Here is a 17,409-nt window from a genome sequence, read left to right on the forward strand (position 1 = left end):
GAAAATTCACTTAAGACAAATTCATAATCAATTTTTACATAAGTAAATGTAAAATTAACTGAAGGATAACACTTGCGTACATATGTGCATATGAAGGTATTGATATATGCATGTATATTCAGAAGTAAGGAATTCCATGAATTAAAAACAATTGCTTTGTGTTGACACGTCCTTGAGGATTAAATGAAAGTCAAGGAACAAAAATTGTATGTATGTGTGTGGTTACTTGCTTTCAAACCGCTACGAAGACCGAACTTGAAGAGTTAACCAAACGCTTACATTAAATATATTTTTGCTTCTTGCAATATACGTATGTATTCCCCATACATAAGTATGTTTTTACATCTAACTCAATTCGAATGAATTGCTGTCGGCATTTTGCTTTTTTCACTTCCTTCCCTTCACCTTATTTTTGTACCACCACTGTGTATTTTCCAGTTTATCTTTAAATCTACTGAAAGCCACAACTGTGTATTTGTGGTCCCCAAGCAATCCATTCCTCAATCCAAATTTAGACGTACAGTACAAATTTATTGCAGTAAGCTGTGAGGAGGCTCGCAATGTGTATTATATCTGTGTGCACTTGTATTCGTAAATGCTTACATACAGTGGCGGTCAAAAGACGATTAATGGTGTTTCGTTTTTAATATTCACAATGTTTTTCAAGCTCAAATTGGTTGATATTTTTTTAATAAAAAATGGTTCATGCTTTAACAAAAACCGTATAAATCACACACAATTTTTATCTAAATCTCGAGTTTTTAACCAGAATTTTTACAAATATTTTGGGGATGCAGTTACCAGGCTTATAAAATTTGCTCTGACGGCATTTGCGTTTTTTTTCATAAAAATTGCGAAATTTAGGAAAACTGGCGTTGACTAATATTCTTCCACAAGAAACTCATGTTTACATGGAAGAAAGTGGAAAACGCCGTCAACAAAAAAAAAACTATATTAGAAATCAATGCGATTATTTAGCCGCTCAAAATTTTATAAGACTGTTAACTGTATACCTAAAAAATTTATATAAATTCTGCATAAAGTTTGAAATTGTGATGTGCAGGGAACGGATTTTTAGCACCTAAAAACCTATAAAAAAGGCAAAATAAAATAACGAAATAGACTGGAAAGGCAAAATGAAATAGCGAAAAAGGCAGGAAAAGGCACTAGGTGTTGCAAAAAAGGCAAAACAAAATAGCGAAAAAGGCAGGAAAACGCACTAGGTATTGCAAAAAAAGCAAAATAAGGCCCTAAAAGGACAGTAAATACGAAGAACAATCAAAAAATACATTTATTTTAGAAAAAGAGAAAAACTATGAACTAGTTTCATTATATGAAAAATTTGTACTTTGAATCTTTGACTATTTTATTCTTTCGGGTTTTTTAACTCATAAAACTTTAATCTGTATAGTTGTAGTAACATTGAACCACAAGATGCATTTTGCAGTATTCTGGCAGCATTTTCATTCGATTTTCGTGAAGAAAAGCTTTAAATATACTACATGTGTGCTCGACGTAAGTTGATACAAGTGGAGCCAAATTTAAATATGGAACGTTTGAAACGTTCATATTATCAGGAATAAGGGCGTTTTCCTCGCCATCCAACAATTTTATCCACACCCCTTATTGTATCCAAGCCTACGTTAGCTGAGAAAACGGATTTGAATGTTTNTTTTATAAGACTGTTAACTGTATACCTAAAAAATTTATATAAATTCTGCATAAAGTTTGAAATTGTGATGTGCAGGGAACGGATTTTTAGCACCTAAAAACCTATAAAAAAGGCAAAATAAAATAACGAAATAGACTGGAAAGGCAAAATGAAATAGCGAAAAAGGCAGGAAAAGGCACTAGGTGTTGCAAAAAAGGCAAAACAAAATAGCGAAAAAGGCAGGAAAACGCACTAGGTATTGCAAAAAAAGCAAAATAAGGCCCTAAAAGGACAGTAAATACGAAGAACAATCAAAAAATACATTTATTTTAGAAAAAGAGAAAAACTATGAACTAGTTTCATTATATGAAAAATTTGTACTTTGAATCTTTGACTATTTTATTCTTTCGGGTTTTTTAACTCATAAAACTTTAATCTGTATAGTTGTAGTAACATTGAACCACAAGATGCATTTTGCAGTATTCTGGCAGCATTTTCATTCGATTTTCGTGAAGAAAAGCTTTAAATATACTACATGTGTGCTCGACGTAAGTTGATACAAGTGGAGCCAAATTTAAATATGGAACGTTTGAAACGTTCATATTATCAGGAATAAGGGCGTTTTCCTCGCCATCCAACAATTTTATCCACACCCCTTATTGTATCCAAGCCTACGTTAGCTGAGAAAACGGATTTGAATGTTTCCAATACAAATTCGGCAAGAGGTCCCTGCGCTTCTATAAGGCAAAAAAAGCAGATATCTTAAAAAAGGCAAAAAAAGGCAAATATCTTAAAAGAGGCAAAAAAAGGCAACATAAAATGTGTATATATGGAATCAGGGAAAGCTAAATCGTGGACATTCTTAATCAAATATACTTAATCTCTTTAGCAGAAAAAAAGGCAATTTCCATAAAATCCGTTCCCTGGTGATGTGTATGGTTTTAGGTAAAGCATGAATAATATTTTAATAAAAATATATCAAAAAAATTTGCGCTTGCAAAGCTTTGTAAGTAGTAGAAACGAAACACAGTTCATCCATTTTTGACCGCCACTTTACATACATGTATGTACTTCTTTTCAGCAGTTTTATTTATATGCCAAATGTTATTTTATCACTTTGTTTGGCCAAATTAATCTGATTTGAATAAACATGTATGTGTGTTTGTACCTAAATAACATCAAAATAATTTTGTGGTATTTCTGAGTTATTTTCTTCATAGAATTTTTGCTTTTATTCTCCTCTCATTTTCATTGGCCGGAGAATGTGTTGAGTATTCTTGCAATCAGTGAGGGTGCTAAAGGCAAATTCAGGTATTTGGGTTTGTTATTTTCCGACCAATGTTAACTCTGTTTGATAAGCATTCCTTATAGCCTTCCTTATTAATTTTCTTATATTTTCGCTCCTTACTTTTTTCTTTTAAATGTTGTACTTACTTGTGTTGCCTTGCTCTAAATTTTCTAGATTTTTTTTTATTTTTACCAACATCAACTCTCGAAGGTGTTAATCCGTTTTAGCGTAAAAGTTGCCAAACACTTGGCAGCATGAAAGCTTCTCAAATTACTTTTCGACCATGTTTACGGCCATCCAATAGAAGTTCAGCAGTTCACAAGTATTTTGCGCCGAGCAACTAAGAAAATATTTATACTCTTTGTTTGTCATTCCAGTTTCTTTTTTCGTTCTCATTTATTTTATTGCCACTTTCTAGCGGTTGTTACAAGTTTCAAGCTCGCCTTGCCCTCCTCTACCAAATTGAACTTTGTTTTCGTTCTTGATTGTAGCAGCTTAAATTGTGGCTGTAATAGTAATTTACAATTTAATTTACTATGTTTTCCTTGCATAAATATTCATACATATATGTATACATACATATGTATTACAAATATGCATACAAGTCTACTTGTCTAAATAAAATAGCCAATCTTGTTTTATTTTGGCTTTCTTCCGTCTTTATTGCAGCCTTCGAGTTGTCTGTCGGACAAGGAGGAGGACGAGATCTACGGGTTCGGTTACGGTGTATTTGCGCCGCGTGTTGCACGTGGCGGCCTCACCCAGCAGCAGCAGTTACTGCAACAACATACGTTGCAGCAACAACAACAGGCCCAAGCACAACAACAGCAACAGCAATTACCATTAGTGCCAGGTAGCCAACAACATTTGCAACAGCAGCAACATCAGGCTCTGCAAACTCATCAAACTCTCCCGCCAAACGTAGCACACTTGAATTTCCTGCAGCAAAAGTAAGTCGTCACATATTTCTTGTTTCTACTTTCGCTTACACTTTGATCAACACCTAACCATTTGTAATCTCTTATTTATAATTACAGTTGCTTAAGTCCAAGATCAGCGTATTTCTACGAATTTCCACCTAATGCAGGTAAGTCCGTGAATGACTAAAAGCATTCGGTTCATAAGTGATATAAGTAAATATACTGTGATTTGTAGGAAAAAAAAATGAGTCTAAAATATGTGATTGGAAAAACTTGCGTAAGCAGATAGAGAGTATGCAATATTTTCCGAATAAAGGAAAGCGATAAGCGATATCAATGTAGGTTATGTTAGGTTGGAATGATATCCAGGAAGTCGGCATACGGCATGACGCAAGAAAAAAGTTGTTCTGAATAGCTTTTCAAAAGCTCTAGAGTTCTTGAAAAGGAAAAAAGGTTCTGCCAGATTCACGTAGCATACGATATGTAGCAAATAAAAACCTGCTTTGAGTAGCTTTTCAATAACTCCAGAGTTCTTGAAAATTAAAAAATAAATTATGCAAAATTACGTAAAAATATTTTTTCAAATGGTCGAAAAAGTTGATTGTTAAAAAAAAAATATAAACTGTTCTGAAAAAAAAATCTAATAGTTAACTGTATGAAAAACATAAAAACTAAAACTTTTTAGTAGCTTTTTAATATTTCTAGAGTTCTGGAAAAAGTAAATTCTGCACATTACGCCAAAAAAAAACTTTTTTTTAAGTCGAAAAAGATAAATTAAAAAAAAAAATACTGTCAAGAGTAGCCATTCAATAGTTTTAGAGTTCCTGGAAAGGAAAAAACTGCAAACTTACACACAAAAAAAAACAATTTTTAAAACAGAGGAAATAGTTAAGTTAAAAAAAAATATAAAAATTAAAACAGTCAGAAAAGTTTTAATTCTTTTTTTTAGTTAATACTTTTCGACTTTTTCAGAACTTTTTACCTTTACAGGAACTCTAGAACTGACGCATTAAAATGGGAAAATTTTTGAAACATTTTTTTTTTTGTCAAAATATTCAGAACTTTTTTTTCGTTTTCAAGAAATCTAGAGCTGCTGAAAAGCTACTCAGGACAGCTCTTTTCTGTCTTTTTGCATTTTACAGACGTGTTGGAATAGTTGAAGGATATGCCCACTAGGGATGTTAATTTTTTCGATTTTTTGCGATCCCGGGATTTTCGGGACATCATTCATACAATCGCGGGATTAGTCCCGCGATTTAGATATTCATTATTTTCCAACAACTTAACATGAAAAATTGTATCAATATAGTTTGAGAGAGTTTGTCCTACCATATAATAAATAATAAATAAATGGGTTTGAAATCTACTTTATTATTTGACAAAACAAAAGGCAGTAATTAAATTTATACGCATTTAACAATACTTTAGCGGGTACATATCTGATAAAAATACTTCGAAAAAAGCTCAATGCAAAAAAAAACTTAAGGCAACATTTGTATTTGTGGCTGAAAGAATTTCATAATACTAGTGGCAGAAATAAAAGAACAAACGTCGTATTTCAACCAGCTAAGTCTATATTTCTTTTCATTATTTAATATTTAAATTTTTTTATAAAAGTCTACCTTATTTTATATATAGTCAAAATTTGTACAAAAATTATAACAGTGTTAAAAAAATTGTCCAAAATTTCAAGCTTTTTACTCAGCATTTTTTTTTAATTTTAGATACGCAAAATCAACGTTAGTCCTTGAAACTTTCGCTTTATCCTCCTGTTATTTAATGGGCTATACTTATATCTCGTTCTCGTTCATTTATATATATATAAGGAAAATTTGAAAGTTAGAGGGGGCTCGAGCACCCCCCTGCCCCTACCTGGCTACGCCCATGGCTAATATAATTCTTCTCTGAAGTATGTTGCTAAAAATCTAAGCTGTTTTCATCGTTAAAAACTGATCTTTTATGTATTGGGATCCAAGAATAAAGAGCGGTTGCCATAGATCTACCTCTACAGAGGGGTGCGGGGCTTTTAATAGAATGCCCGCCTTAATTTGGAATTTAATATGGGATTTTAAATTTGTCTCCAGTATTTTTAACGAGAAGTTACGTATTTCCTTAAAGTCACTTGATTTAGTATACTAATTAAACAAGGATGGTAGAATACAAGATTGCGCCCATCAGAGAGGATTTTTGAGTATAAGTTTGGTGTGACTTCACACTGGTGCAGTTGCGAGAGAAAAATGACAAAACGCGAGAAAGAATGGAAGAAGAAATTTTGCAAGCCAAACGTAAACCAGTTACACAAGTGCGACATCATACAAACAGCGATTCTGTCAAATTCACTGAGATGGGCGCCACCTTTGCTCTCTACATCGTGCTACGAGTTAAACTATTTCTATATGGTGTGCTTCGCGTTTGGTTGGAAGAAAAGCTTACCTACATTATTTTCGAAGCTTATCGAGATTAGTTTATGGGCCCCACTTATTCCGTTCGAGAGCAAGCTATTCTAAGGCTGGATAATGAAAAAAAATTAGATTTTTGAGGTGAGGGAGGCCCGGCTTATATTTATTACCGGGCCTGGATTTTCTCTTGACGGCCCTGAACGTAATTGCTAATTGCAATTTAGGCTGAATATGAGAAGCAACCATTCCTTAATTATCGGAAAATAGAATATTTTGTTCATTGGAATAAATGAATAGGAAACCAGTAGCTCGTTTCTGTAAATTTTCTCTACCGATTATTTCACTATTGGTAGAGAATATACGTCATTCTCTACTACTCATTAGCATTAGAGAACAGGGCGGCTAATTTATATCTCAATTCGCCTTGGTAGATAATTGTTACAGAAACGAGCTACAGATTGCCCTAGAAATAGCTATAAAATCTTGTAGGAAAAGTGTGTTCTTTTCACTTTATGAAATAAAGTTTCTCTGTAGTACATATTAATAGTACTTATTTCTCCAGTTAAAAACAATTATTTCGTGACTCTTAAAATTTTGTAGTCCATAAAATTTCCTAGTATGGCGTAAAAATAGTTTTGCCTTATAGGTTTCTTTTATAAATTTTCAACGCATTCATCGGATGTCTTTTAACTCAATTCCTCAACGTTTCTCATGCGCAAATATTTTCTTTTTTCAGAAGGTCGCGAGACCAAAAAACGTACCACCTTAGCGAGACTTTTGAAAGGTCTGAAAACAGTAAATCGACGAGATCGAAACAATCAGCAAACTGCCGCACAAGTAAGGGTAAGTTTAAAGTATTTTTTATTATATCCTCATTCAAAAAATATACATCTATCTACGTATAAAACCTTGTAACGAATCTGTGAACCAAGTCCGCTAGGATTTGAGAGCATTTAAAGATGTTGAGCAAGGGTGCTTGAAAGAAGGGCTGCCAAGTCTATTTCCCTGTGACTTTTTAAAATTATTTGGCTTATTTATTTATCTTATTAAAAACTTCCCATGTTTCCCATGTTCCCAAGGCCAGAAATCAATACGTGCTGAATTCGAAAATAGTTCGAAATTTGTAAGCACTTCCAAAATTTGAAACCGGAAAAAGGAGAAAATTAGGTGTTGTCATGCCTTAGCCCAAATTAAGGAAAACCACTCAAGGTTTGGAGCCCCAACTTACTAACTCTATGAAAATTATGTAGATAACACTCCTAACTTGGTGATTCCTAGTCCAACTGGAAAGTTTCTACAGAAAATAATCGTTGTAAAAAAATAACATAAACATATCGAAGGTCCTCTGTCCTTAATCCTTATATAGTGCATGTCCAACCCTTACTAAAGCAAGTAGTAAGAATTACTAAAATAATTATATAATAGAGACATGAGCCACTTAACAGTAGTAAGGGTTTTTATTTTTTGAATGTTGAATTGTGTCGTCATTGCAGATGACCACGACATGTGCGTATTTTGTATGAAAAATGTCCACTAGCACGAGAGTAGCGCATGTGCACTCATTTTCTTTATGGCTGCCACAATTTTTTTTTTTAATACATTTTTCATAATATTTTTCTTTGTTTATTTAACAGTACAATTGTCCTCTTGGTACCGCCAATCAAAGTCGTTGGAGTTTGCCCTTTAAATGCTTTTTTGCATAGTCTTGTTTACACTTTTTTAGCTCTTAGGGGTTTTTATATCTCCGCTGAAACGAAGAAAAAAAACCTCTTCGCATGTTTTCTTTTTGTTGTCATACTTAATATCCACCCTAGAGACCTGCACATTTTTTTTATATGTACACACGCTACATAGCCCGCAACCACCTGGTCCCAGCACCACCATTCTTCTCTGTCTTTTGCGCTTTCAAAAGTGTTTGCAGTGCAGAGGTTAAAGGCGCCGCCGAAGCTGTCGTCGCCTGCTCCTAAGTTTATCTGCTATTCCAAAAGGATTCATTCAAGACATCCTTTTCTTTGATTAAACCAACATTTAGCAGGGGTAGCATAAAAGGCTTAAGAAGAAGGCGGTAATGTCTTAAAAAATGTTAAATGCGCAAATTCTTGGCAATGAAATAGTCTCAGTGGCGCTGACTGGGCGATAGCTTTGGCAGTCGAGATAGCGCACAGCCGAGTAAACAAGTGTTTAACACCCCCAAGTACAGACATAAATAACGCGAAAGGATAGAAGACACCAGCACAAGTGCACACATAAAGATAAATATTTTATATGCATTGTACCTGTGTGTACAAAAACTTCGGTTGAAAAGCTGCCAACAAAAACCTTCGCAACTTCTGCGGCGCAAGTGGTTGGACGTCACAAAATGCGGAAGCAGTAAATTCAGTGGAAGCAAATTGCGATTAGGCTGCCACCGCCAGCCGTTTAGTATGTATATGTAGCTTGAAATGTCTAATTAAAAAATGAAGAACGATCTGAACGTGCAATAAATGAAGCGAGCCAACCTGAATTCTACGCAAGATGTGGTACTAAAATTTCACGATAAGCATGTCTTACAAACTGACCCAGAGACAAGCGAAATTAATTGATTTATAAAAGGTAGAAAAAAGTTAAAAAAAAAAATTGTATCTGCGAAGATGGCTAAAAAAATTTTTGGAAATATGTTCGACTTGAACGATACACATGGGGCACATTGTTTGTAAATTACGTTGAAACGCGCGAACTGTTTTCGTTAATTTCATAATTTGATATTAATTATTTAGGAAGACGGCATGAAATACTACAATAAACCCAGAAGTTGAGTTAAAATGGAATAAGCGAACGAATAGTGTTGAATGGTATTTAGTTATGGTAATCTATTTTTTATACCCGAGCGCACTTGTGCGTAAAGATATTATAACTTTGTTCACATAACCGTTGTTTGTAACAGCTGAAACGAATCGAGATAGATATAGACAAATGTATACTTAAATGCTCTGAATGAATAGAAAAGGTGATTAAGCCATATCTGTCTGTCCGTCCGTCCGTCCGTCCGTCCGTGTATACAATAACTCGAAATTTGTTATGTTGGCTGCCCTTAATCCAAGATAGTTTGGTATTGGAAATGGGCGAAATCGGACTGTAACCCCCTTCTCATATAACAGTTTTTTCGAAAAATTCAGGAACTACGATATTTCAGTAAATATTGGATCCAAATGGTTGAAAATTAGTATGTGAAGTAGAATTTTGGTGAAAAATATCATTATTATAAAATTTTAGGAAAATGGGCGTAACTTATGATCAAATGTTGTATCTCCTGATACGAGCCTTTCCTACGGCAAATGGATTCTGAAAGAAGAGCAGGTTCTGTAATTTACCGGTATATTCGAGAAGTAATGAACGCAACATTCTCTGCGATGCCTCATTTTGTTTGCCATGACCTGGTTATGAACACAAGTGGTAGTGTTAAAAAATCGCAAAATTTTTTTATAAGAAATAATAAACTTTTAAAGCGAGATTTTCGGATTTTCTCTCAGTTTTTTAAAAATTTTTTTTTAATATCTGAAAATGTAAATGTCAGATCTAAAAACTCTCTCGTCCATCGCGTTCAGCGATCTTGAAAACATATTGCACGACCTTAAAATACTTCAGTTTCGTGAGGGTTTTCGTGTGCTCACTGATTCAAGGAAGAGTAATTTTAAGCAAAAAAATTAATTTGCATTTTTACAACAAAGCCCCGCCACAATTGTTTCGCTATGTATTCTGACTCCCAAGGTTCGGAGTATGCAGTTCTTCCTCCGCTGATATCCTTGAGGAGGCAGACGCTAATGTAACATTTTTATCCTTGGGCAACTGTACCAGTAGCAAATTCAGCAGGAATGTCTTGCCAGTTCCCCCTGGTATGTCCAAGAAATAAAGACCGCGTTCTCCGCTCTCCCCGCGGCTCACAATTTTATGGTAAATTTGCCTTTGCTCGTGAAATAGTTTGGGTTCTGTTTCGGTGACTTCAGCCGCCAAGTTCGTGATGTTGTAATCAACTCATTGAATAGCTCATTGGACAGTTCTCCCATTCCTTCTTTTCCACCATTGAGAAAAGTTTATCCTCAATTAGTCTCAGAGCTTCGTCGCCATGTGTTGTTTCTTGCAAGGGTTTGAAAGTCCATAAAGCTTACTAAAACCTCTTCCGTTTGGCACCTATATTTAAATATTTCATTTAACTAGTCGATTAAAATTATTTTAAATTTCTAAACGGACAGCAACTCTCTTCAAAGATATTCTCGAAAGAAAACTTTCTTAACCCTCTGTCGTAAAATGGTAATGTTAAAGGAGGTTAGCATTGTCTTGGGCTTCTTCAATTAGGCTGAATTTATCTTCTCTTCAAAGGAACGCTACCTCTTACCTACAAATGATCATAATTTCACTACCTTCAGTTGTGAAATCGCAGCAAAGTCCATTTAAATGTGTTCGTTTGATTGAAAGCATGCTGAAACGACAAGGCAGTAAGAAAGGCCAGTTTTTACAAATCATAATACGTTTCAAAGCAGGGTTGAGCTGAGCTGTAACGACATATGAAACAAATAAGAAACCAATATCATTTTCTTATGTCTTATCGGAAATAATGAAATAACAATAGCGTCGACTGTAATGACAGTTGCAACTTTTTGATATAATTTGCAATGAAATATCTGTCAAAACAGCTGGAACTATGTTTAGAATCGACTTTATTTTAACTATGAATATGCCCTAAATTTGTTATAAAATTTGTATATATTAACATGAATACAAAAAAATAATCAAACGTTTATCTACTTAACGTATTTTCTAGGCGGCGAATGAACGACTGAGACATTTTCAAACAATGAATGGTGGACAGCACCAAAGTTTTGAAGAGACAATCCATAGGGTAAGTTTTACGATTTTTACAGTACACATCCATATATATGTTATATATGGTGGATTTCCACCAGGCATTAAATGGGAAAAATTTTAAACTCAAAACTCAAAAATCATTAAACTCATTTTACACGTGGCATTTTTAAGTTCCTCCAATTTTGTGTAATTTCCATGTCTAGTGGAATAGTGGATAAGTTTGCAATAAGAGAAAACCTTTTACAAATTGATGTGACTCATTTGAATAAGATAGCAGACACAGTCAAAAAAGGTTAACAATTTTGGTTGATTAAATCTATATATTACACCGAGCGATAGTCAATATTTCTTGATTTTAAATTAAAAAATAGGGGTATATTTTTATCGATACAGAACAATCCTAGGGAGTAAGAGCATTAAAATTTCGACTTTACTCATTTTGGACAAACCTAATGTACATACAGAGTATGTCTGTACGTCTCTGTAACGTACTTACATTCTAAAGAAAATTAATTTAGTACCTGAGATATTGACAGCTCATATTGGTTTCGCAATTTCCTTCTTTGTGTGAATGGCCTGAAACAACAACAATTTCGTTCAGAGATTTTTAGCGTGTTATGGCTGCTGTGTTGGATGCTTCGTAAGGATTATTACAGCCATGTATATCGCAGAAAATTTGTATCAAGAGACCTGCACTGAGCGAAATGTTTAATAAAAGACAAACCACTACAAGTTTTCATTATTTGCCATTACAATAATGTAAACAAATATAGATGGTAAACTGAAAAGTTTCCTAGAAGCTTACCGGTCTAAGACCGGACTCTGCGTAATCTATCTGGTTTACATTCTCCTCTCCGGGTAAGATATTCGTTAACGCGTCATATAAGTGCCGCCCGCACTTGGTACTGGTACGTAGTCCAGCCCCGGAAGCTCTGTAACTTTAGATGTGAAGAAGAAAATCCACTGCAGTACTGGTTTCAAGCCCTGGTCAAAGAAACACCGCAACAAATTCTGAAAAAAGGTTTTTTCTTAACAGTGGTCGCCCTTCGGCAGGCAATGGCAAACCGCGGAGTATATTTCTGCCATGAAAAACATCTTCTCACTTAAATACACTCCGTTCGGAGTCGGCGTAAAATTGCAGTTCCCTCCTCTTTGTATGACAACATCAAGGCGCACTCCACAAATCGGAGGAAAAGCTCGGCCAAATACTAACATATGTGTAAGCGCCAATTTGGTAATTTATATATAATGACTCGATGATGCAGCTGTTATTGCGCCTCTAATGAGTATACTTCCTAACCATTGAAACTTGTCAGCTTTTTAGGCTAAGTTCCCTTCAAACAATCGCTCCACCATACTTTTATACTGCAGTAAGGGAACGGAGTGAAAAAATTCGTAATACTTCAATCGAGAAATAAAGAATGTTTCGGCAGCATGTAAAACTGAACTCAAAGAGAGAGATTAAATTGAATAACTTACCTACAAGGTGGGGCGGCCCCAAGCGTGCGACAAACGGATGTGCGCAAATTTCATAACCCTCATGCGAACTATCCAGCCCCAAGAATAATAAAAAACAACAATAATAACATTAGAGTCAGTCCCTAGCGTAATGATATTGCTACAACAACGGAACAGCAGTAGCCAAAAGTATGAAATATTTAAAAGTTCATTGCCGCCAACATTCATTATTAATGACAAAGGAAGCAAAAAAGCAACAAAATATGTATACAACAAAAGCATTATTGCTCATAAAAGCAACAAATCTGCTGTACCCTGGTCCCAAAAATTGCAAAAGCGACAACAAATAAGAAATAAAAACAAGAAAGTACAGTACGAGGAGTGAAAACATGTAAAATAAGAGAAAACCTGTACGCTCGCACTTACACAGCCGGTTTGCGCCACACGTGCAACTTCCCGACAGACACAATGCAATAAAGATGTGAGCATAAGAGCAAAGCAACAGCGGCGCCGATGGGCAGGTGTGTTTTCTTGGCTGTGGTGGGTAATTGTTATCGTTGCCTGCTATTACCGTTTTTTCATACCACTTTTGTCCTTGCTATTTCATGTATAATGCATATTTTCCCCTAACACTTCGAGAATATGCTACACTGTTGCAAAAAAGTCACTATGTGCCTTTGCTCTTATGTATCTGCCGTTATTACTGAACCATGTGCGACGACAAAATTATGCTACCAACGTCATGCACTGCTTTAGATTTTTGCTGTTCTAACCAACAAATGTTGAATAAACTTTTGCTTGTTGAATTTTTTTTTTTTGTCCCATTCTCAGCTCCTATCAACCTATACGTAACGCCATCTCAGCTGAATTTCAATACAAACACATGCCGTTGCTTAACGTGTATGCAGGAGCGTCATGCCTTTCATGCAATTTGCAGCAACGCATCGTTATTTTGTCGTCACCATTCAATTCCCCGTCACTAAGGTACACAGCTTCGTCTTATCAGCTGCTGAGCTCCTTTTGTTGCTGCTGATTGTCGTCACTCTGGTTCTGGTTGTTGCAGACTCTTTGTCGTTGCTTTGTTTTGTTAACTCATGCGCGCAATTACGCTACTTAAGCGAGTACTTTCCATAGTCCTTATTCCACAACGCCACACTGCCAATGATGGTATTTAAAGCAAGCTAGCTGCCAATGTTACTGCGTCTACCGCTTTGTAAGTGTTTGCCGCAAACTTTCCAACATATTTAACCAAATCTAAAGTTTATTTTCCTTTTAAAGCTCATGCCCAAATGTGTACGAATACCCAAATCATGCGCGCCTACAGGGCGTATGAGTATCTTCTCACCTTACACGCGCGCTGTTTTGACAAGTGTTTCACATACGCCATGTCGTCGCGGTTCGAAGTTTGCATACTACTTTTAGCTACTTCAAAGTTAGTCTCATTTACTTCGCACACTAAATATATGCACATATATTGCCATTTTTATTTGCATACTTTTACTGAAGTTTCACTCGAAAAGCAAAATATTTTACAATATTTTATTTCTATTTAGATTATTTTGCTATAAAAATGTTACTTTTGCTTTTGAATGATAATAATAACTGCAAATTTAATACTTTTAAATTTATTTCTTTCAGCTAAAAGTACAAGAAGCAATGCGTAAAAAAGAAAAGTTTCAACGGGAACACGAGGAGGTAAGACCACATATATTAAAATTTTGTATGTTTTTTTTAAATTAAATTTAGTCCTATGGGTTTGTGCGATGTACGAACAGGCGCACGTCTTCTTTAAAAAAGCAAACATACTGAGGAATTTGAAAACGTTTTAAGAAATATTAGGGTTTCAAAATCAGATGCTGTAAGTGAGGCTTCTATTATAAGGAATGTGTTGAAACTCGTAAGCTATAAAATTGAGCGAGTTGCAAAATTCGTTTTAAGGCTATGCACTTAAAGAAAACCAAATTTGTGTGCTATAACCGCATATGTAAGTGATATTGTCCGTGCACAACACAAAATTTTTAATCTTTCCTTATTTTCGCTAGCTAGAGCTATAAGAAATCTTGATTCAAGCAAAGCATTCGGAAATTAACTACAGTTGATCCGGATTAAGTCCTAGAGTTCATTCCCAAAATTAATTCGGATCAAGAAAATTCTCATTGACAACGCTGGTAAAAACGGTCCGCTGTTGTCTATTGTATAAATAAGCAAACAAAGCAAGAGAGTTTGGCGTCTGCGGTAGCCAAGTGGTGATAGCCGTGTACTACAAGTCTGTAGGTCCCAGATTCGATCCTCGGTTGGAGCGATTACCAAAAATTTTTGGTTTTTACTTTACTCATTTTATTTTATTTCATTTCATTTATTGCGAAAAAAAAACATTAAAACAATAAGATCTATGATCTTTTATAGTACCACAAGTAACAGGAAGTGTCAGAAAAATAAAAAAAATATATGGTAGTTCTTAAAGCTAAGATTTACAATAAACATAAAAATAAAAATTCGTAGAACTAGGATTTATAATCAGGAGCGGTTCGAACCGTTTTTGCACATTTGGATTGGTTCGTCGAAGTGGTTTTTTGATCTTTGAACCGGGGTTTCGGTTCGGTTCAACGGTTCGAAAAATAAAAAAATAACGCGCAAGTTTAAGTGTCAAGTGCAATATCGCGCAAGGTTAAGGGTCAAATGTCTGTCAAATGAGATGGGTTTCCTTTACGTTGCCACGGTACGTACTACCATGTTAATAAAAAAGAAAAAAGTGGGTACGTTTATCTATTCAAAATTGGTTGAAACGAACCTTTAAACATTTATAGAAAGTGGTTCAGTTTACGGTTCGGATCAAACATTTGTGGAAAATTTCGGTTCGGTTAATGGTTCATGGTTGAAACGAACCTTTAAACATTTGTAAAAAGTGGTTCAGTTTACGGTTCGGATCAAACATTTGTGGAAAATTTCGGTTCGGTTAATGGTTCATGGTTGAAACGAACCTTTAAACATTTGTAAAAAGTGGTTCAGTTTACGGTTCGGATCAAACATTTGTGGAAAATTTCGGTTCGGTTAATGGTTCATGGTTGAAACGAACCTTTAAACATTTGTAAAAAGTGGTTCAGTTTACGGTTCGGATCAAACATTTGTGGAAAATTTCGGTTCGGTTAATGGTTCAGTTAATTAATAGAAAAAAGCGGTTTTCTGGTTCAAAGCCGGTTCGGTTCAAAACCGGCCCACGTCTCTGTTTATAATAAACACAAACTTAAAAATAATAATACAATGATTGTCCGTATTGGTCGAAAAGTATATATTTAGATAGCGAAACACATAATTGTGTAAAAAATATACGTATGTATATACTTGTTTTAATGAAAGTACAAATATAGAACGGACTTAAAGTTGCTTTTATTTTTACTACTGCGAATGGACATAGGAATAGAGTTCCATGTAGGAATAGCATTGACAAAGAATAGCCGTGCGGAGGTTCGATAATTATAACTTGGTACAATCAAGTCATTAGTTCGAGCTGACTTAGGGAAAATAAGCTTGTCATATAGATAGCTAGGGCTATTTATATATAATAAGTCGACAGAAAAAAACGTAGTGTCTGGCTTTCAGATAGTTAGCAATTTCGAAGCATAATAAACTCATTCTCCAACCAGAGATATGGTCAAATTTTGCAAACCCGAACACATAGCGTGTAGCATGGTTGAATGTAACATTAATTTTATGAGCAGATTTAGAACTCAGCTTACTGTAGACTAGTTCAGGGTAGCAAATGATTGACATTATTAGTTGTATCGCAAGTTTTTTCCTAACATGAACCGACGTAAAAGTTGCTGACATTCGTAAATTTCTGAACTATCGAGCTCACATGGTCATCACTGGTTAAGCTTGCGTTAATGATGAACCCGAGGTTAGTCACTTCACAAGCTTAAGAAACTTATCGGCAATACATAAAGCCGGGATATTTACAAAATTTATTCGTTTTCTAGATATAGGTAGCACATACGATTTTTCACTATTTAGACATAGCTCATTTCTTTTCGCTCAGGCAAAAATTGATGTTAAGTCATTATTTAACCTTGTACAGATTTGTCTTGTTTCCTCATGATTTCCAGACAGATATAGCTTTATATACATGCTGGCAAGCAGAAAAGATGTAATTTATAAAGATACTGAGTAATAGATCCTTGTGGCACACCAGCTAACAGTGGTTTAAGACCAGAAGCTTTAGAGCCAACTTTAACACAATGGGTTTTACCCGCCAAGTAGCTACGCATGAGACGCGTTGCGGAATGCACAAAACCCCAATAGTATTTTAACTTCAAGCAAAGTAAGTCATGGTTCACAGAGTCAAAAGCTTTGTAGAAGTCAAGTAGGCTTAATAGAGTCAATTGGTTTTTTGTCAAATGGTACTCTAATGCCATCCCAAATTTTTGAGATAGCCGTAGAGCAGCTGTGCTTTACTCTGAAGCCTGACTGGAACGGGTACAGCAGGCTAAATTTACCAATATGGTCAGGAACTTGTTCAGATATCAATAACTCGAAAACTTTAGAAAATGCGAGTAAAAGGCTTATTGGTCGAAAGTCACTGGGACTACACACATACTTGTTTTTAGCAATTGGTTGCACCATGGCAACCTTCCATGCATCAGGGAAACTTGAAGCTGTGATACTTGATTGATGGCATGCGTGAGCGTAGGCAGAATGTAATAATATAATTAGTAAAATATGTTCGGGCATGTTTTTTGTCAGGTTTTTCCAAAAAATATAAAGTTTGAGATATATTTCATAGAGCATATTTTAGCATATTTTGCAATAAATACATATTTCAGCATATCTTGCAGTAAATGCATATTTTCGGAT

The 17,409-nt window shown here is 35.0% G+C and overlaps 1 protein-coding gene across 2 annotated transcripts in view; it reads left to right on the forward strand.

Moving 5' to 3' along the window:
• Positions 1–17,409, forward strand: part of SKIP (Shal K[+] channel interacting protein) — a 570,918-nt gene that overhangs the window by 480,816 nt on the left and 72,693 nt on the right. For both annotated transcript variants that reach the window (XM_017617810.1, XM_017617820.1), the window contains exons 4-8: positions 3,609–3,889; positions 3,977–4,026; positions 6,995–7,101; positions 11,057–11,134; positions 14,197–14,253. In XM_017617810.1, the coding sequence (XP_017473299.1) occupies positions 3,609–3,889; positions 3,977–4,026; positions 6,995–7,101; positions 11,057–11,134; positions 14,197–14,253 (573 nt within the window). The remainder of the gene's footprint in view (positions 1–3,608; positions 3,890–3,976; positions 4,027–6,994; positions 7,102–11,056; positions 11,135–14,196; positions 14,254–17,409) is intronic.

The sequence above is a fragment of the Rhagoletis zephyria genome, unplaced genomic scaffold (assembly GCF_001687245.7).
Source record: "Rhagoletis zephyria isolate East Lansing unplaced genomic scaffold, Rhagoletis_zephyria_1.1 Rzeph_scaffold_00031, whole genome shotgun sequence".
In the NCBI taxonomy this organism is placed as follows: Eukaryota; Metazoa; Arthropoda; class Insecta; order Diptera; family Tephritidae; genus Rhagoletis; species Rhagoletis zephyria.